Source organism: Bubalus bubalis, chromosome 1, assembly GCF_019923935.1.
Source record: "Bubalus bubalis isolate 160015118507 breed Murrah chromosome 1, NDDB_SH_1, whole genome shotgun sequence".
In the NCBI taxonomy this organism is placed as follows: Eukaryota; Metazoa; Chordata; class Mammalia; order Artiodactyla; family Bovidae; genus Bubalus; species Bubalus bubalis.
Genome location: NC_059157.1, coordinates 174,523,123 through 174,548,998, shown reverse-complemented (window position 1 = coordinate 174,548,998; position 25,876 = coordinate 174,523,123). Strand labels below are relative to the sequence as shown.

At 45.4% G+C, this 25,876-nt stretch overlaps 1 protein-coding gene and 1 non-coding gene across 3 annotated transcripts in view; one reads left to right on the top strand and one right to left on the bottom strand.

Moving 5' to 3' along the window:
* The window catches only part of RBP2 (retinol binding protein 2), a 30,991-nt gene extending 5,775 nt beyond the window's left edge, over window positions 1-25,216 (bottom strand). Inside the window, exons 1-4 of one of the 2 annotated variants that reach the window (XM_006069966.4) lie at window positions 25,070-25,216; window positions 21,885-21,980; window positions 18,595-18,717; window positions 4,551-4,729 (exon numbers count right to left, since the gene is read on the bottom strand). In XM_006069966.4, the coding sequence (XP_006070028.2) occupies window positions 4,551-4,729; window positions 18,595-18,667 (252 nt within the window). In that variant the 5' untranslated portion in view covers window positions 18,668-18,717; window positions 21,885-21,980; window positions 25,070-25,216. Of the gene's footprint in view, window positions 1-4,550; window positions 4,730-18,594; window positions 18,770-21,884; window positions 21,981-25,069 lie in introns of those variants that run through there. The other variant, XM_006069967.4, reaches the window with a different exon arrangement.
* On the top strand, window positions 159-292 carry LOC112587452. Its single transcript, XR_003111953.1, has one exon. It is a non-coding gene; the product is annotated as a small nucleolar RNA SNORA33 (small nucleolar RNA).
* Window positions 25,217-25,876: the final 660 nt, after the last annotated feature.

Below are 25,876 nucleotides of genomic sequence, written 5' to 3'. Positions count from 1 at the left end.
TCCAGGCAAGAGTACTGGAGTGGGTTGCCATTGCCTTCTCCAGGGGATCTTCCTGATCCAGGGATCGAACCTGGGTCTCCCACATTGCAGACAGACGCTTTACCATCTGAGCCACCAGGGAAGCTCACAAAGTTAACACCATTAAAAACAGCCCATGATAGCCAGTCAATGAATCTGCTTACCTGAATGTGTTTTTGCAGAAACACGTTTAGAAAAAGCTGGCAATAAGAAAGCCATGTTATGAGACTTTAAGACACTGAAGTCATTAAGGCCCCTGAAAATGGCCACAAGAAAACAACAATAACAACAGCCTTTTGTAGTAAATTAGATACAGGTACTGTGTCAATGTTAAAGTTATAGAGGTTGATAACTACACTGTGCTTATATAAGAGAACATTCTAATTCTCAGAAAATATACACTAAGAGAACATTCTAATTCTCAGAAAATATACACTGAATTATTTAGGGGTAATCCATAAGATTGCTCAGAAAAAAATGTGCATATACTAGAAAGAGTAAGAACAAATGATAAAACAAATGAGGCAAAATGTTAACAATTGGTCACTCTTGGTGAAGAGTGTATAGATACTCTTGGTTATACTCTTGAAACTTCTCTGTAAATTTGAATCACTCCTAAATAAGTTTTCTTTAAAGGGAAGTAACAGCTCTTTAAATTAGGAGCAGTGAAGGACACTATTAGCATGTTAAAACCCTCCCCAGGACATCTGTTCTCTTCTAAGCGTCAGCTCTGCCTCCTGACTCCCCAGGTGGAGCCCCTCCTGAGGAGTCGGTTTTCCCTGGGCTCTCATGGGTCTTCTCAAAATCATGACTCTAACCACCATCTTTATATCTGTTTTTCCCTACCATTATTTTTTAATCGAGATATAATTCTGATAAGATAAAATTCAGCCTTTTATAGTATATGATTCAGTCATTTTTAGTATATTCACAGGGTTGTAAGGCCATCTCCACTAATTAAATCTAGAACATTTTCATCACCCCCAAAAGAAACCCAGTGCTATGCTATGCTATGCTAAGTCACTTCAGTCGTGTCCGACTCTGTGCGACCCCATAGACGGCAGCCCACCAGGCGCCCCCATCCCTGGGATTCTCCAGGCAAGAACACTGGAGTGGGTTGCCATTTCCTTCTCCAATGCATGAAAGTGAAAATTGAAAGTGAAGTCGCTCAGTCGTGTCCAACTCTTAGCGACCCTATGGATTGTAGCCTAACAGGCTCCTCTGTCCATGGGATTTTCCAAGCAAGAGTACTGGAGTGGGGTGCCATTGCCTTCTCCGAAGAAACCCAGTACCTGTTAGCAATTCCTACTAATGGCAACCATTAATGTCTCTACAGATTCACCTATTCTAGACATTTCGTATAAATGATACAATATGTAGCCTTTTGGGTTTGTCTTCTCACTTAGAATAACAGTTTCCAAGTTCATCCATGTTATAGTACGTGTGAATGCACTTCATTCCTTTATATGGCTGCATGACATTCTGTGGTGTGAACATCAATTACTGCTTCTTAGTTTTATTTTACTTTGGGTAGCTTGTGTATTTTATTTTTTAAAACTTTTTGTTTTATATTAGAGTATAGCCAATTAACAGTGTTGTGATAGTTTCCAGTGGACAGCAATGGGACTCAGCCATACCTATACATGTATCCATTCTCCCCAAAACTCCCTAGCTTGTGCATTTTTGATGGAGCTTTAAATTCTGAGAAATAAGTAAGTGTAGGAAGCTAGTAATGTATACAACCCACAGGAAGGAAGAAGGCGGTCCCTGAGTCCCTCAGAAAAGAGTCAAATGCGTGATCAATGTGGTTTCATCACTCCTGTCCTCGGACATCACAGAACTGGGCCCTGTAGGGCCCTGAAGGGCCTCTGCTGCAACCCTACCCCCAACCTCTCTCCTCCAAACTGCTGGATGAGATTTTCGGAGGGGCTCATGCAAATGCCCACGGAGTTAAGAAAGTGATGTCCTAGATCCTGGAGATTAAGAGGATGAGGAGGAGAGGAGCACTACACGCAAATGTGCACACGCATACAGAGCAATTTCTGCGTGCACTCGGGTGTGCTATCAAGCGTGAGCAATAGAAATTAATCAGAGACTTAGACTCACCCACTTTCTCCCCTCCCTCTTCAGCTAAAGGGTTGTAGTTAGGTTACAAGAAGAAGGTAGTGCTGAGGGCACCTGCTCTGTGTTGTATTTCTCATGGGAACAGCCCATGCTGGAGGCTGGGAAAACTGTCTGGGTACTTCTCAGCCCCTCCCCATTGTGTGTGTGTGTGTGTGTGTGTGTGTGTGTGTGTGTTATGTATGTTTATCAGCCCTGGCTTTTTGCTGCAGGCAAAACATCAACCAGAAGTGAGAAAGGAGAATTATCTCTCTCTGCAGGGCTAAGAGCTGATCTGGGAGAGAGGATGGATGGCTCTCAGAGGGGACAGTGTGCGGAAGGGAGAGACAGAAGGGTAGGCATAATCAGATGGAGTCCTTTAAGAGTCATGAAGGATCAAAAGGACATGATCTATTTCAGCAAAAGTGAGTTCTCCAACATCAAAGGTGATAAAAGAATGAGTCAGAGGACAGGCCTGCTTTTCAACAGCCCACACCCAAAACTGAGAAGTGAGAGGAAAATGAATCATTTAGAACTGATTAGGTTAGAACAGCAGAGGGATGCAAAAATCCTGAGACAAATCTTCCTATCAGTTCTGGTGTCTGATGATTTGGCCTTGCAGCTACACAGTTCAGAAAAGCCTTGAAGATCCAGCAAACCCTTGGGGAGTGATTCCACAAGGGCTGAGCTTCAGGTCTCCTGCCAAGACTGCTCTGATGGAAACATTTCCAAAGTGCTTTCCATTTCCCACTTTTCTTCAGCAGGGGCACTAAACGCCATTCAACCCAGACTCAATGGCTGAGATGATCAATGTCTCAGGACAACTTGATTGAGAAATAAAATATTGCTTTTTTGGCTTTAGAGTCGTCCTCAGAGAATGATGACCTCTTTTCCTCCACATGCCAGGAGAGGAGCCAGAGCTCTGGGCGAAGAGTTGAGATCTGCAACTTTGAAGGAGCTCCTGGAAGCACCAGAAAGAGTGGGACTCTGGGGTGAGAGGTGCTTACAGGGAAAGGGGAAGCGCAGGCTGGTGGGTCCTGCTTCCTTGTGACCCTCCAAGAGGCTGGCCCTCTGTAGAGGTGAGAGCATGGATAACTGGACACAGGAGCCTTAGTCCAGCTCTTCTCAGCTTGGGAGTCAAGAGAGAGGTCCTGGTGGCCGCATTGGCACAGAGGGAGTGGGTACCATGAGGCTTCAAGCTGCCCACTCCTGTATGAACTGCACGGGCTTGTGCTGGACTGTGCAATCTCAGGGCACTTGTATGATGCTAAGATTTGGGTGTGGGCATCCTTAAATTGGATTTCTCCTTATTTGTGTTTGTTGGGACCACCCACATGCAATTAGATTTGGAAAACCTAAGACGTTCACACTGATTGTGAGTGTGGACATGACTGAGATTGGATTTCTCCCCATTTGTGTTTGTTGGGACTACCCAGGTAATTGCATTTGGAAAAGCAAAGACATTCACACTGAGCATGAGCGTGGACAGTACAAGAGTCAGTCACTGGGCTGTGATACCATGAGGTGACACAGGAGGAGAGAAGGACCTGCTGTTGGCCTCATGTTCCCCACCACCACCCCACTTCTCCCTGCTACTACCAATTTCTGCCTTATTCCTGAGGGCCCCTTGGGTGAGGGCCTGCCTCTTCTGCAGACTCCAGTTCTCAGGCTTGGAGATCACGTCCCACTCTGCACTCAGTTGTCTGCTTGCCTTAGGTGCCTCCCTATATCCAAACAGTTTAAGCAGCTGGAAGTCTGCCTTCTGATGCACAGAGGGTTTCCTCGATTATGTCCTGCAAGTTAAGGTGAGGCTGAGACTGAAAATGCAAACTTGACAGAGATTTCTCTGAGTTACTAGGACTGGAGAAAGCCTGACTTCATCTAGTCTACTGATTTTTGGGTGTGATTTGCATTGCAATTTTCTAAAAGATAAATAGATAAATCAGTTGGGATCATCTAAAATGGAGATATTTCATGTAAGAACATATGAATGCTCAACAGCTCCTGAAAAGAATAAAAACTCTAGCAACATGCCGTCATCCTCTACGGCAATGCTTGGCTGCTGCTGAGGGCTGCCCTGTGATGAAGCTATGCTGTTTAGTTGGAACCATTATCATCCTGCCCTATGTCTCCCCCCTTGCCCTCTTCCCTTTGCCTGCTAGGCCCATGTCAGTCTATGAGTCAGCCTCTTACTCTGGATACTTGAGAGGTCAGTATCCTTTAATCTCTCCTTGGCTTATAAGCTTCATTTAAAGGCCAGCCTGCTTCTTCCCACTAAACTTTCAATACTTGCTTATCCAGCATCATTGAGTCCATCCTGGTGCCCCTCTCCTGATGCCTCACAGGTTGTTTCAGTCGTTGTTCCCTTGTAAAGCCAAAGCCCAGCCCCTGCACCAAGAGCATGCCAGTGAAACCTCTAGCCCGGTCAGTACCTTAACTTTCCGGTCGTCCAGGCCCTTTGTATGCTCTTCAAACTCCACCCCAACTGTGAAATCCACATTATAGTTACGGAATGTGCTCTTGGTTTGTGTCTTGAACTTATCGCCATCTTGCTCAATGATCTTCGTCTGAGTCAGATGGAGGGCGATCTTGCGGGTGGCAAAATCAATATCTGTTGGCACAGGGAGTTGTGGAGGTTATGAGGTGCTCAGCCAGACTCATTCATTTCTTTAACAAGGCCAAGCACTCAAGACCAGAGATGCGGATCTCAGGCCGGCCACATTTCTTCGCTTAAGTGGGAAGCAAGAGCTGTATTGTACACCGCCAGTCCGGGCATCTCAGCCAACTGTCAGGAAACCCAGGGTCTCTGCGCACCTACTTGGGAGCCCTGATGGGAACAGGAGATAGCAGGCAGGGTTCACCCCTGAGCTGCAACTCCCCAGGGTGTGTGTGTGCACATGTATACACACACATGCATACATATATACAACGTGGACACACCCTCCCCCACAGGAGCTCCCTTCTATCTATTAACATATTGGTTTCCTCCTAAGAGTCTGCTGAACAGAAGTCTTTGTGGTTTAAAAAAGACTGTTTAAAAGCAACCAGTCTAGATCCTGGGTAAAGACAGAACTTTCGTTCACGCTCTCCAAAAGGAAGCATACATACAAACGTCCATTCTATAGCAGCTTTAGGAGGCTGTTGTGCCTTAGTCATGGCCCCCGCACAGCTTAAACATACATCAGACACTTAATCAACACTTGCTCAGAGCTTTCTTTTGTTGTCTTTAAGGAAAAGATGAATAATTTTTTATATTTTTATTACAAAAAATTCCAAACAAACCGAAGTAGAGGGGAGAGTACAAGGAACTCAGCACACTCACCATGCAGAGTTCACTAACTGTCCAGTTTTTGATGCAGCTACTCCATTTACACCTTTTCTTTGCCTTGATATTTTAAAGGGAATCTTATTCATTTCCTAGAGACTATTTGTAAGCAAAAGGGAGCATGTCCTTTAATAGTGTGTTTCATTTCCTAAGCTTTTCATTTTACAGCAAGAATCTAAGTGCTGAGCCCACCTCCTGCTAACCTCTGTACATAAAATGGCAGCCAAGCCAAAATGTTACTGGCCTGTGAAAATGATGTAGAAACAGAGGCTAATACCAGAACTGTTACATTTGTATCCTTATTACAATATCATTAAGTTTTCAGTCTCTAGCCAAATCATATTTGATATTTGACCTTAATGCCTGTGAATTTTCTTGCTTCCCTGTTGGCTCAGATGGTAAAGAATCTGCCTGCAATGCAGGAGACCGGTATTTGATGCCTGTAAGGAAGATCCCCTGGAGAAGGGAATAGCAACCCTCTTCAGTATTCTTGCCTGGAGAATCCTGGTGGACAGAGGAGTCTGGCAGGCTATAGTCCATGGTGTTGCAAAGAGTCAGACATGACTGAGCAACAAACACACATGCTGTGAATTCTCCAAAATCTTTGGATGTCAATCTAAATCTTTAATTTTTTTTTTTTTTTAGAGACAGTTTACCTAGATGATTTCAAAACACACTGAGATTGATTCTCTCATAACCCAAGGTAATAATGACTTCAAGAATAAGAACAGTTCAAATTCACTGAGTGCTGTTTCTTTGAGAATTCTGGCCTCATCTCTATGGTAGTAGGTGATTAAACTTCACATTGTGTACTATCTGGTGGGGGATAAACTCTATTGTGCCCAAGAGTGAGACCAGCAGTTATCAACACTTCATGGAGTAACTTTCAGTTTAGAGAATGAACAGCTCCCGTGGTTGCCTCCCGACCCTTTCTGCTATCCTTCCCTGGATAGCAGCGATTCACTTCCCTGAAGTGAAGCATCATTTCACGCACCTTCTCCTCCCATTTCCTTTCTGACCCATTTCTTTCCGAATCCCTCTTTGGTCACTACCACTTTCTCTTTCACAAAGGACCAAGAAGAGGTCCAAGCTGGATGCCTGGACCACACTAGAATCCAGGAAGGATCTCAACTGGATGGTCTTTGGGGTCCTAAATTATATAAAGTCAGCTTTTATCATAAGGGGCTTCCCTGGTGGCTCAGATGGTAAAGAATTCGCCTGCAATGCAGGAGACTTGGGTTTGATCCCTGGGTTGGGAAGACCCCCTGGAGAAGGGAATGGCTACTTGCTCCAGTATTCTTGCCTGGAGAATCCCATGGACAGAGTCTGGTGGGCTACAAACATGGGTTTGCAAAGAGTCAGACACAACTGAGCAACAAACACTTTAATCATAAGGGAATAATTTCAAGTTATGTTAGGCAACCCAGAAGGTAAAAGGAGTACATACCATAAATTGAAGAGACCAAAAGGTTCAAGTTGCCCTAAGCTGGTACATGAATGCCAGCTCCTTGCTCAACTACTGTTCATTATTAATACTATTTGTTGAGAACTTGCCACATATAAGAATTCACCGATGGGACCCAAAACTGACTGCCCATCTATATCACCTGGGAAGATGTAAAAAGTATAGATTTCTGAGCCTCATCTCAGACCCTGAACCTCTGGACAGTTTTAGACCTTAGATTTTCTTAGAGGGGTGCTTTTTGGGGAAAGACTTCAATTGTTTAAGAAATTCGAAAGCTGCTATTTAAGCATGAGGTAGGGAAAGTCAAGGCTGGGCCGGAGAACAGGCTCCTCATGCATAGGTATTATGCAGAAGGCAAGCCATCTCCTTGTTCTGCACTTAATGAGGCCATGATGGAGGAATGGCACCCAAGACAAAAACTTTGTAGCATCTGAGCAAGGGACTCTGACATGAAAACCATGGAGCAGGCTCAGTAAAAATGTACAGACTGCAGATGATTGGATGAAAGACAGAGCAGCCATGGCAGCCTCCTCATTCTTGTGATGGAGAGGATTTCTTCACCCAACACAGGTGCGGAGAGGATGTCAAGTCATCCTCTAATAACCGTGACCACATTGTAATATCATCATAATATGATTAGCATTGCAGTTTTGACACTATCCCACGCCTGTGGGTTTCGAGTAGGTGCTGTGGGAAAGATTCAAAATGGAGCCTGGTGGAAGTCCAAATAAGGAATTACAGATGATACAATCATAGGAGAGGGAAAGGGGAGTCACTCCCATCTAAGCCTGGGAAGATTAAGCCCATATTCACAAACTAAGCTACCCCTATTCACACCCCTCCATGTAAGAACACCTGCGCTCTTCTTTTTCGAGGATCCAACTTCAGCTTCTGCCATAAATAAACCGCTTCTTTGTACACTCTTCCACACATACTGTGCTTCTAAGAAATTCTGTGCTTGCTTTATAATCTTGGTCTCTTTGTTGAATTCTTTCCTAAAAGGGCTAAGGTCCTTTCACTTGCAGAAATCTTTCATGGCATCTCACTCGCAAATCTCTCTGATGACATGGAGGTCCAGAGATGTTAAGTGACTTGTCTAAGGCTACACAGTTGAGAAGCAATCAGAAGGGTTTGGCAATTGGATGGATGTGTGGAAGATCAAGTTGGGAGGTGAAAACAGAGGTTCTGGGCTTAGGGAACCAAGGTAGAACCAGAAAAATTGGAGAAAAAATTTTACAGGGGCACTTAGGAGCTAAGTTTTAGCTAAAGTGACTCTGGGGGCCATGCTGTGTGAGAACCTTTGGGGTGATAGTTAAGACATGCCTTGGAATCAACCAGGAATGGTGCCCCATGGTAGAACCTTCCCTGGGAAACTTCACTCACTCCATTCTCTCAGGAAACCCACAGATGAATATCAATTCTATATTATCTCCATCTTACTAATGAGGAACCTGGCTTACAGAGGCTGTGCCACTTGCCTTGGATTATATAGTGAGGAAGCAATAGAGGTGGTAATAGAACCTGTAATTGATGGCCTGTCTCCAGGGCCAGCTCTGTGCTCCACAAGCTCTGGGCTGGCCCATCGCATCACATCAGACCACTCCAGTTTGTGTGCTTCCAGTGGCTGCCCAAGATAGCAAGAATTTCTGATTCTACATTTCCCCTGGAGCCACAGGGCTTCTTGATCCAACTGCGTGAGCCCTCCCTATTTGGAGCAGCTGATGTTCCCCAGAGTTCATGTGCACTGTCCCCACCACTCAGCAATTGCTTACTAGGCCTATGACTCTACAGGAATTCAGAACTGGAGGAACTACACTCCAACCCTGAATGTTTTCTGATAGCTTCAGCCTTGTGGCTTACAAAATGGTACCTGGGCACTTTCAAGCCATACAGCCTGGGTGTTTGAGGGGAAGGTGTATAGGCCCCAGGGTGTGGGGGGAGATAAATGCCCTCTATGCCACTGTGAAGCCCCTGGGCATCTCAACCAGCATTCACAGAGCCCAGGGTGCCCCACGGTGTTTGCCATGGGTTCAGTCCATAAAAGACTAGTGGTCAAAATTATTTTCAAATGGGAACTCAATGATCAACTAAGTTTGAGAAATGAGGAATTAAAACCAAGACAGGCTGGCTGTTTTCTATGCTGAAAAACTTTATGGAGCCTTTAATTTGGAAAAGATCCTTTGTAGCTCTAACAGCAGGGTACAAGATGTAGCCTCTCCCAACTTTGCGTGTGTCCTAAGTCGCTCAGTTGTGTCTGACTCTGTTCGACCCTATGGACTGTAGCCTGCCCAGGCTCCTCTGTCCATGGGATTCTCCAGGCAAGAATACTGGAGTGGGTTGCTGTGCTCTCTTCCAGGGGAACTTCCTAACCCAGAGATCGAACCTGCTTCTCTTACATCTCCCGCATGGGCAGATAGGTTCTTTACCACTAGCACCACCTGGGAATCCCATTCCCAACCTTATGTGGCTGCAGAACCCTTCATGGTGTGATTTCCAGCTGGTCAGGGTTTCACAGAACATAATACAGGAAGGGCTGACAAAACCCTTCCTGAGGCCTTTATCTCTGTCTCCTGGTCCCTGCAATTGTGAAAATATCCCCTGTTCAATTTTTCTCTCTTTAAGGCAACAGTTGCCTTGTTTGGAATGGAGAAACAGGACCGAGTGGTCAAGTATTTCTGATTTAAAAATGAATCCTTCCTTAAAAGTGCTAAAAGCTGAACAAGAATGTCTTCCACCTTCCAGTCGGTATAAACGTGCTTATGCTAGGCAGAGCCTAATACCATCCTCCGAATCATGTTTCTCTCCTTCTGCCCCAGAAATACAGCCTAATGAGCCAGGTGATGTCTGGGGGTCTAACTTCAGCCACATCCCTGATCACTAGGATCCAGATCTGGAAGCAGCACAGAGCAGCGGCTCTAAGTGGAGTTATTTACAAACTGCATCAGGCTATTTTGAGGATTAAATGTGATGGTGTAGGCGAGTTTCTGCCTGGGATCCGATGGCTGTGGTAATGGCTCCTTAAATGTAGCTGCTGGAATCATTGAAATCAGCCCCCTGATTGCACAGGCTGGTTTCCTCAGAGTCCTTTGCATTTTTCCAGATACTCCCTGTACCTCTGCTCCCTGAATCCCTGCCCCTCTCCACCCAGCCTCACCTGCTCCAGCACGTCCTACCCTTTCTTGCCTCCTTCCTCACCTGCTTTCCAGACCCAGAATTTTAGCTCCCAGGAGGCACTACCTGATATTCTCCTCTTTTTCATGGGGTTCATTGTTCTTTTCTCCAAAGTCTTATCTCTATGAGGACAAGGACAATGTTGGCTTTTTGCTCTGTGTCCCCATAGAACCAGACCCAAGGCTGGGCACACAGTAGGAGCTCAAGAGATACTTATGGATTGGTTAATGTGGGCACTGTGGTCTAGGACCAGGGTTCTCCAAGTGAGGCCCCTGGGCCCGCAAGCAAGTACATGAGAACCTTTTAGAAATGTATATTCTGGGATCCACCCTAAACCTACAGTAGAGGGTTGGGCCCTTCTTGTTTTTACAAGCCTTGCAAGTAATTCTGCACATGTACACGTTTAGAATCCCTGGTATAAAAGAGTGAGGGTGAGATCTGGGCAAAGATCCTGTCTCTGATCTTCCAGCTGTGTGACCTCAGAGAAGTCACTTTCCTGTCCTGAGTCTGTTTCTCATAGTAAAGTGGGGAAAGAAAGCTCATCTCATAGCATTATTTATGTAAGGATTCCCTTAAAATGATAAGTAAGTGCTTTACCCAGTGCCAAGGAGCTGGTGGGTATTTGATGCAATTGGCCCCCACTCTTTGGTCTTTTCTGTTCTGGCCAAACAGTGGTCAGGGAGGCCTGCTGTTCTAAAGGTTAGAATTCCAGGCTTTCACTGCCAGGGCCTGTGTTCAATCTCTTACCAGGGAACTGAGGTCCTGCAAGCCACACAACGTGGCCAAAGATAAATAAAAATATTTTCTTAATGCTTAAAAAACAAAACAGTGGCCAGATCAGCATTCAGATCCTATTTATGCATCTCCACAGCCATCTGTCACTCCACACAGCCCAAGGATCCTGGGCTCTGGAGGAACAGTCAGAATGCTGACTAATCTAAGCTCTCCCTCCCTCATACAGCCCCGGCTTGCCACAAGGGCATTTAATCCAGCCTGACCAGAACTTCGTTTGCATGGACTGGTTTCCTCACTCCATAGTTTGGCCAAAGGGTAGAAACTTGAGTTCCTCCTCTAGCCCTCTGTGCTGAGTGAGGTCCAGGCTATGCTAAACCTTGCTGGAGGTAGGAGATGAGGAAATAAAACCACGGATCATGTGTTAACCAGATGAAACAGAGGGGAGGGTGTCATACAAAACCACAGCTGACTCTTGAATGACACAGGTTTGAACTGTGCAGGTCCACTGATATATGGATTTTTTTCAATAGTAGCTACAGAACTACACCATCTGTGGTTGGTTAAATCTGCAGATGCAAAACCACGGATACGGAGGAACTACATATATAGGGAGGGTCAGCTCTATGTTCTGTGTACAGTTTTGACTGTGCGAAGAGTCAGGACCCTTAACATGCCCCCACTGCACCCCCCACCCCCCTGCCCCCGTTGTTCAAGGGTCAACTGTACTAAGGAAGAATTGGGAATTACAGAGCAATTTAGAAATCTAAATGTAAGTGGTCTTCAGAGAGCAAGTCTATTTTTACTCCACAGATATGGAAATCAAAGCTCAGAGAATTTAAGCGACCAGTTCAGAGGTACCCAGCTAGGAAACGCTCCTGACTCTTTGCCTACAAGTACATTCTGTTTATCATTTACAACTAAGGCTCCCCAAACAGAAATTATTGCTTGTCCCTGGTAGTTCAGAGAGGTAGAGCACACCTAAAAATGTCTATTGCCAAGAGAGCAGGTTTGTCCTGGAAATCCCAGCCCCAGTCAGTCTTTCTGACCAGAGCCAGGGAATCTTATTAGAGGCTCTATGCAAATTGAATCAAGCATCGTTTCTTCTCTGGATTGAAAAATAGCTTGGTCTCTTGGCTACCCTTTACCACGTGCGCCGGCTAGTTAATCATGTCACCTCTGCTCCACCCCAGGGAAGGGAGCTGAACGTTCTCTTGGTGGATTCTCGATATTTCCAATCAAAAGGCAAGGTTTAACTGCTGCTGTAGAATACACAAGCACACACACACAGAGATTACAAAAACACTTCCTCTTTGTACTTTGCAGGGAAAATTATTTTCCTGATACGGTATTTGAACACCAGGGTTATCAAATATATTTGATCTGCTTTTCTGGATTAAAGGTATCTCTGAATTTGATTTATAGCCAGGTGAAATGAATTTCTATCTCAGAGGAAAAGGTCCAAAGGCAAGCTATTTCTGAATAGTATATACGGCTTGTAGCTGCTGCAGAAGAAAAAAAAAAAAAAACCCACGGAAGTGACTTTATTAAAGCATACTTTTCATAACTGCATTTTGAACAATGCAAGCCATAAAGTTGAAATATGAGTATGCTACTCAACATTAAAAATGCTTTGTAATGTGCTTGTGGAAAAAGCTAAAGTTGTAGGCTAAAAGGGCAGGCGAGCTTTGTAAATTAAAGAGCAGAGATGCACACGGATTCATCACATGAAATCTGAGACCCATTCCAAGTGCAGCTTCCGTGGACTTCAAACCTCGACTCTTAATTCACAAGTCATCAGCACTCAGGCAGTTATGAGAAGCAGAGTGAAAGAGCAATCTTCTCCATCTTTCCGTGCCATTTCCTCCTCTGGATAATCCATTAAGAGAGGAACTGTCCTTGCCCCCTCCTGCCTCCTCCTCTCTTACCCTCATGGACTTCTCCAAATATATTCAAAGCCTTCCCTAGGCAGCAGAGGCAGGCTGGAGACCCTGAGGTGTCTCCATGCCCCCTTGTACTTTTCATCTCTATGCAAATTGAATCAAACACTCCTTCTTCTCTAGGTTGAAAAAATGGCTTGGTGCCCCACCCATAGTCTGGTCCCCACCATTGGGATGGAGGTCAAGGAGATGGGGCTGCCAGTACACACCAGGGAAGACCCACAGAAAGGGACCAAACTTATCTTCACCTGGGTTTTTCCCACAGCACTGTCCCTGTGTGAAAATGCAATCAAATAAAGATTTTGGCAAGTGTCTAACTTCATTGATTTGTGAGCACCAGCAGCAATTTAAATGTCATGAAACGAACTCTTTGTTAGGTCATCAGACATTCATTCACATATTCACTTGTTCATTCATTTCTACCCAGGGACTCTGAATTATTCTCTTGCAGTGTTTCTGCAGGGTCTCTGCAGTGTTCTGATTGTTTCTCCTGCCTTCTTTAGAGGTCCTCATCCTGACTAACCTTGCTCACTGTGAAGCTCCCTCTCCCATAACTCCATATTAGTACCCTCACATGGGAGAAGGAAATGGCAACGCACTCCAGCATTCTTGCCTAGAGAATCCCATGGACAGAGGAACCTGGGGGGCTGCTGTCCATAGGGTCACACAGAGCTGGACACAACTGAAGCGACTTAGCATACATGCATGCATTGGAGAAGGGAATGGCAACCCACTCCAGTGTTCTTGCCTGGAGAATCCCAGGGACGGGGGAGCCTGGTGGGCTGCTGTCTATGGGGTCACACAGAGTCAGACACGACTGAAGCGATGCAGCAGCAGCAGCAACTAGGACTTGTGCAGTGGCCACTGCTCTTTTAAATCTGTGCATGAAAATTCAATGAAAAGATGCTCTTCATAGAAGATGATTCTCACTTTTTTGTGTGAATTAAGGGGATTGTATTTTTCCTGATGTTTACAATGTTTGGAATAAAAATTTCCCCAAAGATTCTAAGTTCAAAGTTAACTGGGTATTTTCAGAACAGATGCCTTCCATTACACATTCCTATTTTCCTGATTAAAGTTACATGGTGGTGTTTTATTTTCTAGTCTCATTCTTGCCTCTTCTCCACTTAGTCACCAAATCTAGTCTGTTTCCTGCTATGGACAACCCCCTGGCGGCCCTCCTTGGCACCGCTCTGGCATCTTCCCAGGGCCACTGTAACCATTCTTCAGTTCTCTGATCATCTCTGCTGTTTACACCTGTTTACACATCTGTTTACACTCTGGCTGTTGGGGCATTCATGGTCTCTCTCTCTCCTCTCTACAGTTCTTCCCAGGATTCTCTTCTTGCATGATGTCCTTGGGTGATGTCCACATGTGGTGATACACCACTTTATGATCCAGCCCTGGTGCCTTTTTGACTCTTCTTGCCCCACTGCCTTGGTAACATGACTCCTGCTTCCCTTGTCCACAAACATCCTTATCAACCCAAACTTGGCATGTGCCCACAGGGCCAGAGCTAACTCCATCTCTGTGTGGAGCACTCCTCTCCTTCCTTCAAAACTCCACCCAGAAGTACTTAGAAAGACTTCATGCATGCCTGCTCAGTCACTCAGTCACGTCCAACTCTTTGTGACCCTATGGACTGTAGCCCACTGGGCTCCTCTGTCCATGGAATTTTCCAGGCAAGAATACTGGGATAGATTGCCATTTCCTCCTCCAGGGGAACTTCCCGACCCGAGGATTGAACCCAAGTCTCCTGTATCTCTAGCATTGCAGGCTGATTCTTTACCACTGAGTCACGAGGGAAGTCCAAAGAATAGGCATCTACAATTTTAGCTAATTGGGTTTTAAAAAAATTATTATTATTTTATTTGGCTGTGGTGGGTCTTAATTGCAGCATGTTGGATCCAGTTCCCTGACCAGAGATCAGAATCAGGCCCCCTGCATTGGAATCACAGAGTGTTAGCCACTGGACCACCGGGGAAGTCCCAGAAAGCCTTCAATGGCCCGTCTATTGTAGCTCTCCAACCACCACCCCCAACCACACACGCTTAAAAAAAAAAACCTATGTAAATTTCAGATGTACAACATCATAATTCAACATCTGTGTAGGCTGTAGAGTGATTCTCACCACAAGCCTGGTTACCGCACATCAGCACACAGCTCACACACTTCCGGCCACCATTGTTCTATCATCACTATAGTCCTTTCAGGCCCAAGGGACAGAATCACCTGCTGTCCCACCTGTGGCAGATTATACTTTCTTAAATAGCTGCAACACTACGTCTCATCCTACTGGATGTTCTTACAATGTGATTTTGACATTTTGAGAGGCGGGGTCTATGTACCTTTCCTTTGAATATAGGTGGACTCAAGACTGCTTCAACCAATAGAATACAACAGAAGTGATGCTATGTGACTTCTGGGTTTGGGTCATAAAAGGTCATTCAGCTGCTGCCTCCTCTGTCTTTGCACACAGCCAGGGTGATGTGAGGAAACCCAGGCCATGAGGGACACCACAAGTAGACACCCACAGCCCTGGCTGAGGTCTCAGGGGCTGGCCAGCACCGAATGCTAGACACAGGAACGAGGAAGCCTTTGAGATGGCCCCAGCCACTGTCCTGCTACAATGGAGTGACAGCCTCCTAGCAAGACCTCTCTAGATGAACCCAGTCAGCTCCCACATCTAAGAGAGGCAATAATAAAATTGCTGTATAAGAAAATGAAGCCTCTACGTTTTGGGGGTGATTTAATCACACTGTAATAGAAAACAGGAATGCAACTTGTATATGGCTATAGCTTGACTGGCTGCACCATTTTGAGCTCTTTGAGAATAGAGACCGGGCCTGGGCCTGCCTCAGATGGCACAGTCCCTGGCTTCCACAGGCAACATCTAAAGCTTTGGTAGAGAAGCTGAATGATCCCCCATGTATGTGCAGTTCTGACTTCACTCTGGAGCAGAGTGAATGGACTCTCCCCTGCTGTTCTGTCACAGCACTGGGACCTCACTTTGAGGGGTCTGTCCCTTAGACTGAAGATCGTTCCTCCATTCTCTGACCCCCTGATCCAAGCTGAAGGAGAACCTCAGGACATGACAGATTCCTCAGGGAAGAGGAGTTCACTGGCTGCTCTCCTTACTGTCAAGAAAAAATCTAGGGCCTTAAGGAACACCAGGAAACAAGGTACCATTGACCCTTGGCACTCACTCTCTGAACAGCTAATGATCTGGCTAATTTGGGGCAAGCCCAAAGGTTGCCTTGACATGTCACTGCTGAGGCTGGCAGCTAGGTCATGTGGGCAGGCCGGGTATGGAGTGAGTTGCCAGCTGGGAACAAAGCCAGTTTGTCCCCCAACCCCCTCCCCCTGCTAAAAAAGAGTACTTCCTTCCTCTGGAACTAGCTTCCAGGTTCACAGAGAAAGCCAATTCCTTGGTGCTAGGGACTAAGGTCTAAGAAAGTGAAGGCTCTTTGGAATTATACTTAGTGATATTTCTGCTTCTGGGGACTTGGGAGGATCTCCACATATGTTCTTCCCAAATGCCATGGGCCTCATGCTCCAAGGGGCAAGAAAGTCAGGCTTCAACTTGTCAATATTGGGGCAGTAACGTTTGTCTTGCGGGGTGGATGTGGAGGGAACTGTATGGATCTGCTGGGTTTCTGTTAGCAGATTCAATTGCAGGGTGGTGAGTGGGTCAGGCAGCCCCGCTCAGCTGCTTCTGGCTGAGCCCTTGAGACCTGTCTCCAGTCACCACCAGCGCCTGTCTGGCCCACTTGTGTCCCCACGGGCAGACGAGTGGGGTCAGGTGTCCTCTCTTGGAGTTGGAAGGTGACTCTGGCAGCAGCGTTTCTGCACAAAGAATCATGGGTTCAAGCTGGGGCACATTCCTAGGACACCGTAGGAACACTGAGGCAAGCCAAGGCACCCCACATCCGCATTCTGGGGTTAGCTAGTACCATTCCCTATGGCGTTAGTCTCCACTGGGAACTGTGAGCCCACCCCTCAGCACTGCAGAGACTGGCACAAAGAGGCCAACCCATTGGCTCGCTAGAGTGAAATCAACATAGTAAGATGTTGAATGGAAAGTCGTGACTGCAGCTCTAAGAGATAAGAGGTGTCCAGTGCCAAGGAGAACCAGAAAGGCCACTCCCTCCAAAACCTCCTGCAACAAGACATCCACACATCACATTCACAATCCAAACACCCCTCCTCCATCAGGAGGCTGTAAGTTGAGGTGAAAGAGTCCAGTGGAAGGCTGTTTTAGAAGAGGATTGTTTGAAAGAGCTGACAGGGTGCCTGCTTCCTGGCACCCCCCAGAGGGGTCAGGGGATGGTAACAGGACTGCATGTCTTTCACCTCCAGCCTAGAAAGAGGGGCTCCAGGGGCCCACCCTGTACAGAAGAAAACGAAACTGAAACTTGATTTTGTGCCTAAAGTCGCCAAAGGACTTTTTATTATTTAAGAATAAGCGGCAAAGGACACAAAATTGCCTTTCGATTATATTCCCTGAGTTGGGCTGTGCAGTTTTACTGCAGAAAGCTTGAACCCACCAAATAGCTCTTGTTAAAGTACTTTCAGTCATTCCAAATAACAAGCACATCCAACATCATCTGGAGAAACAGGCAAGGCTGATATCTCTATTTGGTGGATGAAGAGACTGGGTCAGAAAGGTTAAAAAATTGGTCAGAGAGAAAGCCTCAGCTGAACTTCTGGTTTGGTTTCCTCCTCTGTATGGTGTTGTTCAGAATCCTAGTCCTGAGCTGAGCTCCAGAGCATTTACCCACGTGTTAGAGGCAGGATTCCATTTTCTATCCTCACTCAGTATTAAAAGCAGAGGCAACAGGGTTAGGGCTCTGGTAGGAGGATTTTTTACCTCCTCCCTCCTCTCCCAAGTATATTGGTAACACTCTGTGTGTGCGTGCAGGCTGGATTGCTTCTGCTGAATCTGACTCTTTGCAACCCTTATGGATGGTAGCCTCCTAGGCTCCTTTCTCTATGGGATTCTCCAGGCAAGAATACTAGAGTGGGTTGCCATGCCCTCCCCCAGGGGATCTTCCCGACCCAGGGATCGAACCTACATCTCTTATGTCTCTTGCATTGGTAGCTGGGTTCTTTACCACTAGCACCACCTGGGCCTACAGTAGCTGCCCCCAAAAGTGAACTCCTCTCCATGGGCCCAGCTCCTCTGGTTTCATGTTTTTTCTGCCTGCCCCACAAGAGATCCCACAAGAGATTAACTCAGTACACATGCTGACGGAGCCCCTGGGCTGGCGTCTAGTTCAGAAGTCAGGTGAGCAGTAAATTGTCTGATCTATGTGACGAAAGCCCTTCCTAGCCTTCTGTGGGCCTGACTTACTCTCGGCTGAGAGATTTGTTAGCTACTCTTTTTTTGCTTCTCCACTGCAAGACTAACGAAGGAGCAATGCAGGGCTCATCTGTGTATAATATCAGATCCAGCTGGTGGCGATCACAAGGCAAGGAGACCTGCTGTGTTTTCAAGTCAGGCTTTCCTCATGTGTGCATGCATGTGCCTTTGTGTGCATATGTGTGTGTGTGTGTGTGTGTGTGTGTGTGTGTGTGTGCATTCTCCATTCAGTGAATCTTTTCTGTGTGCCAAGAACCTTCTAGACATAGCCTCATTTATTATTGTTCCCAGCTTGCCAACAAGCAATCTGAGCCTCATGAGTATGGCCTGCCTCATACTACACAGCTGGTAAGAAGTGGGGAGCAAGACTTGCACACAGGTCTGGGGAACTCCACAGTGGCACTGTCAGAGGGGCCAGACCACAGTCCTTACAAAGCTGCCCTCTCTCTCCCTTTTTCACCTCCCCTCTCTCCCACCTTACCCAGGGCCTTCATGTAGCCTTCAAAGTTGTCATTACTCTCCATCTCCCAGGTTCCATTCTGGTCCCTTGTCATGGTGGTGGCCTCTGGTTACCGTAGATGTGTGCTGGATGGCAAGGAGCAAGCTGCAGGGAGAACATGTTAGAATGAGCTACTTTTATAATCCAGTGGGCCAGGCTTATGACTTTGAAGATAACAAGCTCAAAGATCACAAGTACAACCCAAAGGAACTTTCCTTTCCTTTGCAAAGCTCAGCAGGACTATGAGTAATGTACACTCAAAACCTGGCACAGCCAGGCATGGGTGTCCTGGTGACCTCATTTTTGTCTGGTTGGGCTCCCACAGAACCCCTGGCCCCATACAGAACACTCTGTCCAGCAAATACCCAGTGCTCACCCCTCATGTACAACAGGCCACCAGTCCCAGGCTTCAGACCTCAGTTGGAGTCTCTCAGCTATGCAGCCAGCATTTCTGGCCTGGCTGGTGAAGCCAAGAAATGAGAACTCACACCTGTGCACCTTTACTCTACTTTGGGCTGGGCACCAGACATCCTTCATCTTGTTTTCTTACAAGAGCTCTGAGCTATGTTTAAACATCTCCATTTTACACATGAAAAAGTATCAAGGAGGTGAAATCACATGCCAAGTAACTACTGGTCACTGACCAACCTGGGATTCAAATCCAGGTCTGTCTGGCTCCAATGCTCTAAGGAAAAGAGTTTTGTTAAAACAGGGTACTAAAGACATGACTTTGCTCATTAACGGTTCATATAATCAAAGCTTTGGTTTTTCCAGTAGTCATGTACAGATGTGAGATTTGGACCATACAGAAAGCTAAGTGCTGAAGAATTGATGCCTTCAAATTGTGGTGCTGGAAAAGACTCTTGAGAGTCCCTTGAACTGCAAGGTAATCAGCCAGTCAATCCTAAAGGAAATCAGTCCTGAATATTCATTGTGAGGACTGATGCTGAAGCTGAAGCTCCAATACTTTGGCCACCTGATGTGAAGAGCTGGCTCATTGAAAAAGGCCCTGCTTCTGGGAAAGATTAAAGGCAGGAGAAGAAGGAGGCAGTAGAGAATGAAATGGTCAGATGGTATCACCAAATCAATAGACATGAGTTTGAGCAAACTCCAGCAGATACTGAAGGACAGGGAGACCTGGCAGGCTATAGTCCATGGGGTCGCAAAGAGTCAGACACGACTGAGTGACTGAACAAGTTCAGCTTGGAAAGGGCAGCTTGGATTGGGGTTTGATTTGAGAACCTTATTCTCACTTGCTTCCCAGTAAGGTACCCCAAGGCATCTAAGCAGTGGGGTTACTCAAGAAAAGTATGTTTGGGGAAGGCCAATGGAAGGTAGTGGGGGTAGTGGGACTCTGCTTGAGACCCCAGGAAAGAGCTGAAGATTACCTTGACCAAGGAGGGATGCATGGCTGGCATTTGGACAAGGACTCTTGGTTCAGGACTGTTCTTCAAATGGGCTATCCCAGTAGGTCAGATGATAGGTTGACTTACTGTTCTGACACTTGGTTCTGAGAGTTGTGACCTGAGCCCTAACTACACTCTGAAGAATGGAGGTGTGGACTGAGATGGATAAACCACAAGTCTCTGATTTTAATTATGATGCTTTAAAGCTCTAAATCTAAGCAAATGGTTCTGCTGTTGAAACAGGGAAGGACCTTATGGTCCTTGCCCCCTCCCCACATCCTCTGGTTCCTTTTTGCCAGAGTAAAACTTTAATCAAAGAAAAAGTTTAATCAGAGAAATGAGAACATAGAAGAGCAAAGGAAAATAGTCACAGAAAACCAAATAATAATACTGTATTCATTAAGCATAGTCAAGGATCTTTAGTTCTTTCTCAAGGGCAATAGACAATATTCTGAGCTATATCCTGTGAGCTGTCTTGCTGCTGCTGCTGCTAAATTGCTTCAGTCATGTCCGACTCTGTGCGACCCCATAGACGGCAGCCCACCAGTCTCCCCCGTCCCTGGGATTCTCCAGGCAAGAACACTGCAGTGGGTTGCCATTTCCTTCTCCAATGCATGAAAGTGAAAAGTGAAAGTGAAGTCACTTAGTCGTGTCCGACCCTCAGCGACCCCATGGACTGCAGCCCTCCAGGCTCCTCCGTCCATGGGATTTTCCAGGCAAGAGTATTGGAGTGGGTTGCCATTGCCTTCTCAGGTGAGCTGTCTTAGAGATACCGAAAATCCCAGGTGGAGAAGTTAACTACATGATGATCAGACTGTACCCATGACATGAGCTGCCACAGTTCTAAGAACTGGCTTCAAAGAAATGGAAAGTCACCAATCCTAGAACTGAAGATTAACTGTAGCTGAAACAATCAACATGCACTGATCAGACCATCAATGACCAATATGAAAATGACTGTCAGAACTGACTGTGCTGTTTTTACCTGTAGCCCCCCGACTTCTGTCTATAAAACATCTTACCCAACTTGTTGCCAGTAGGGGGAGTTGGCCTTTGGACAGATGTCTGCCCTCCCCACCAGTTGATGGCATTTGAAATAAAGCAAACTCTCCTTCCCACCAGCCTGGCCTGTTTATTGACTTTTGGGTGGTGAGCAGCCAGACCCCACACCTTTTAGTAACAGTGTGTGTGGTTTGGGGGTATAAAAGAGTATTTTTATTATTTTTTTTCAGTAAATATACTAGAGTCAGAAAGATGCACAGTCAAAAAAACGGCCCAGCTGTTGTCCAAAGGCCAATGTAGGATGAAAGGGAGAGGAGAAAAGGAAAACTTTACAACAAATGGAGGATGAGTGAAGGCAGCAGAAGTGGACAGATACGGGAGCCTCGGGCTTCATCCTTTGAAGTCTGGCCAGAAACTGCTGTAGGCTGAGCATTCAGCCTCCTGGGTTGAAGAGATAGGTATTCCCCTCCAGGTTCAGATTCCTACCCCTACCTGTCTCCTGGGGACCCCTCCCAGCAGTCCCCAACATTTTTGGCACCAGGGACTGGTTTTAGGGAAGACATTTTTTTCCATGGACTGGGGGTAGGGGGATGGTTTTGAGATGATTCACTCACATTACATTTATTGTTCACTTTATTTCTATTATTATTACATCAACTCCACCTCGGATCATCAGGCATTAGATCCCAGAGGTTGGGGGCTCCTGATCTATAGGCCTTCCTTGCAAGAAAGTAACGAAACAAACAAACAAACAAACCTGTGCTGGTAGGAAAGGAGGTTGACAAAAAGAATGGGTTTGCCAACTGCAAAAAGCCAGGGACTTGAGTTTCATAGGTCTTGGGGATGGGGGTGGGGAGCACTTACCCTGTGTAAGCAGGAAGCTGAAACTGAGAGGCTTGCGTAAAGTCAAAACACTTGATGGATTAGTCCCTCAGTGAGAATGTGAAAGCCGAAATCTACCTAGAGACAACAAGAAAGTTTGTTTATTTGGCTTGGGTTCTATGTGAGTTGGGTTTCCCAGGTGGTTCAGTGGTGAAGAATCTGCCTGCCAATGCAGGAGATGCAGGAGATGCGGGTTCGATCCTTGGGTTGAGAAGATCCCCTGGAATAGGAAACGGCAGCCCCTTTCAGTATTCTTGCCTGGAAAATTCCATGGACAGAGGAGCCTGGTGGGCAAAGAGTCAGACACAATTGAGTGACTGAGCACGCATTATTTAAGTTAAAAAAAAAGGTTCTTCCCTGCTATCGCTCTGGTTTAGGGTTTGAATTTATGCTTCCTGGTAGCCAATATATTAAAATAAATGGAGTCCTAAGCTTGCAATGTTTGTAGGCTGCTGGAAAGAAGTAAATGTAAAAGCTGTCTGGAGGGACACACCTTCAAACCAGACCAACCAGAATTTCCTGTGATAAAGCCATGCTGAATGTGAGCTCATAATCCAAAATTACAAAACACACATTAAATTAATCCACCAGAAAGCAAGCATCAGCAGAAACTTACAGTCCAATTAGACTTTCAAGAGCTTCAGGTAATAAAAATAATCAAATAAACTATAAATAAGTATGTTTAAATTTAAAGCATCTAAAAACATAAAAAAAGGATAAAATGATTTTTTAAAAAGATAGATTAAAAATGACAAGAGAGTAGTAAAAATTTTAAAATACAGTTATTAAAATTTAAAATATAACAGAGGAGTTAAATAACCGATTAAACACAGGAGAGATACGCAGGATGTATGTAACACAGAAAACACTGGTGGAAGTTTAGAACATCAAAACAAAATAAAACTTTAAATATTGCAGAGAAACCAAAAACAACCATATAGATTACTATAAACAATACAATAATCAAATTGATATCACACTTCTAAACAACTCTGATAGAAGATAACAATGGAATAATATCTTAGAGTGATAAGGGGAAATAGTTTGGTATAGAAATTACAAACCCAGCAAACTTCATTAAAATGTGAGGATTTTAAAAAGGAAAATAGTTTCACATTTAACGGCCTCAAACTGGAAATAACTCAAACATTCATCAGCAAGTTAGTAAATACATTGTGATATATTCACAAAATGGAATACTGCTTAACACTAAAAGGAACAATCTCCTGATATATATATATATATATATATATATATATATATATATATATCTCAGCATGGATGAATCTCAGACATTATGCTGAAGGCAAGAAACTTGACACAAAAGATCACATACTACATGGTTCCATTTATATGAAAGTCTAGGAAAAAACAAATCTTATCTACAATGATAATAAGATAGGTCAGTGATCTGATATTATGGGAAGAGAAGTAAAGATAGGAAAAGGCGCATGAAAAATTTCTTAGAGAGGTAGGATAGAAATGCTCTATAGTTGACAGTGATTGTAAGAATATTGCCAAAACTCAAACTCTACAATTAATATATATTCCTTTTATTGTATGTAAATTTTACTTAGTAAAAATGAATACAGCTGTTTTTATTCATGAATTCATTCATGATTGTTTATGTAAAAAATGTTTAGTTTCAACCCAAACTAAAATCCCGTGTTTTGAACACATGAGAAGTTAGCTGATTGACATGAAGTAAACAGGTACTAAAGGGGGCTATAACTGTTGATTGACTAGACGTTTATAAGAAACGTAGGTGTAAATTTCTTAAAAACTTAAGAGGAGCCTCTAGAGCAGTGGTTGTCAAGCTCCAGACAACATCATATTCATTTGGAGGACTTATAAAAACATACATTGTTGGATACTACCCCTAGAATTTGATTCAAAGGGCTTGGGGTGCGACCCAAGAATTTACATTTCTAGTAAGTTCCCTGGTGGTGCTAATGCTGCTGGTCCAGGACCACAATTTGAGAACTACTATTAGAGAGTAATGGGGGAAAAAAAGGGAAACAATGGAAAAATAAAATCTTAAAAAGTTTTGGAGCTGGGCACACCCAGTGCTGAATCCAGTTTCACTACTTCCTGGCAGTGGGATCCTTGGAAACTTAGTTGAGTTTCAGATTTGTTTTTTGAGTCTTGGGTTCATGGTAAGAATTAAAGGAGGTCATAAACATAAAGCTCTTTCCAGAGTTCCTAGCACATAGCACAGGTTTAATTCCAAGGTAGTGGCAATGGCAAGGGTCATAGCTCAAGCTCCTAGCAAGTATGTGACAGATCTTCAATGAAACACAGCTTTGGCACGATCTTCCATCTCAGATCTGTCTGTGAAGTGGATGGGGAGGCGGGGGGCAACAGGAGAGGGTTCTAAGGGGGAAAAGTGAGGGACAGTGGATGAAAGAAAGCAATTGTCACTCAACGACTCAGCTAGGATTGTCCTCTACACCTTCTATTCACAGAGGACACTCTTCTTAGAGGGCTTCTCAGGTGGTGCTAGTGGTTAAGAACACACCTGCCAATGCAGGAGACACAAGATACTCGGGTTTGAACCCTGGGTTGGGAAGATCCCCTGGAGTAGGAAATGGCTACCCACTCCAGTATTCTTGCCTGGAGAATCCCATGGACAGAGGAGACTGGCAGGTACAAGTCCGTAGAGTCGCAAAGAGTTGGACGTGACTGACGTGACTAACACGCATGCGCGCATCTTAGACTTGGCAGCAGAGCTCCAGTTTCAAAAGTTCTGTTTTAGGCCCCCTTCCTGGAGGAGGGCATGGCAACCCACTCCAGTATTCTTGCCTGGAGAATTCCCATGGACTGAAGAGTCTGGCGGGCTGGAGTCCATGGGGTTGCAAAGAGTCGGACATGACTGATCGATTAAGCACAGCACAGGGCCCCTTAAGTCTCCATTCATACTAACAAATCACAAACTTGGATGTTGCATCTTCTCAGGTGCCTGGGTGTCTCCACTACTGACTCTTTGTAGAATCCTCAGGTGACTCTGAAGACTGGGAAAACTCATCAGTTATAAATGAATCTTTCTAAGTTGAAAGAAACTTTCTTGAGATCACACTAAAAAGTGAAGATGTGGACCTCTCAAGAAGCCTGGATCTGATAAATTATTCAGCTAAGAGCACACACAGCAGAGATCCCCAGGTATTTACCTGAAGTCCTTCAGAGCATCTGACTGTAGGCAGCTGGGCTCCAGGCTGGCTCCGGGAAGCCAGGAAGCCTCTCCAGCCCAGGCCTACCCAGCTCCATCCTCTCTCCTTCTCATGAGGTGAAAAGGCGTGCCCTTTGAAGACAAATGTCACCAACTGGGTGTTCACTGAGCTTCTCTGCAGAGCCCTTTCCTCTCCTCCCCTTTCTGTTGACCAACACCCTTTTGACTTGCTTGTCTCATCCAGCAAAATGTGCCTATTATGGGCATTAGACTTTCCCTCAGACTTGTCTTCACCTGAAGATCCAGGAGGAAGGGGTCATGGGACTTTCTCTAGCCGCCAGCAGTACTGGGCCTGGCTTTGAAAGTGTTAGTTGTTCAGTCATGTCCAACTGTTTGCGACCCCATGGACTGTATCCCACCAGACTTCTCTGTCCATAGAATTCTCCAGGCAAGAATGCTGGCGTGGGTAGCTATTTCGTTCTCCAGGGGATCTTCCTGACCCAGGGATCGAACCCAAGTCTCCTGCATTGTAGGCAGACTCTTTACCGTTTGAGCCACCTGGGGTCTTGCTTTAGTTTTATGCAAACTGTACTTCTCCACTTTTGCTTCCAGAAGGCAGGCCAGGAGAGCAGGAGGTCAGAAACCTTCATCCCTCCCAGGGCCACAGGGATCAAATTGCTCTGGCCCAGGAAGGGGCCCATTTGCAATTCTCCTATCCTCCGCCTCCGCTTCCAACTTACCAACTGTCCAGAGGATGTCCTTAGGTGGCAGGGGTCACCCCAGACCACCTCTTCCCAAGGGGGCTGTT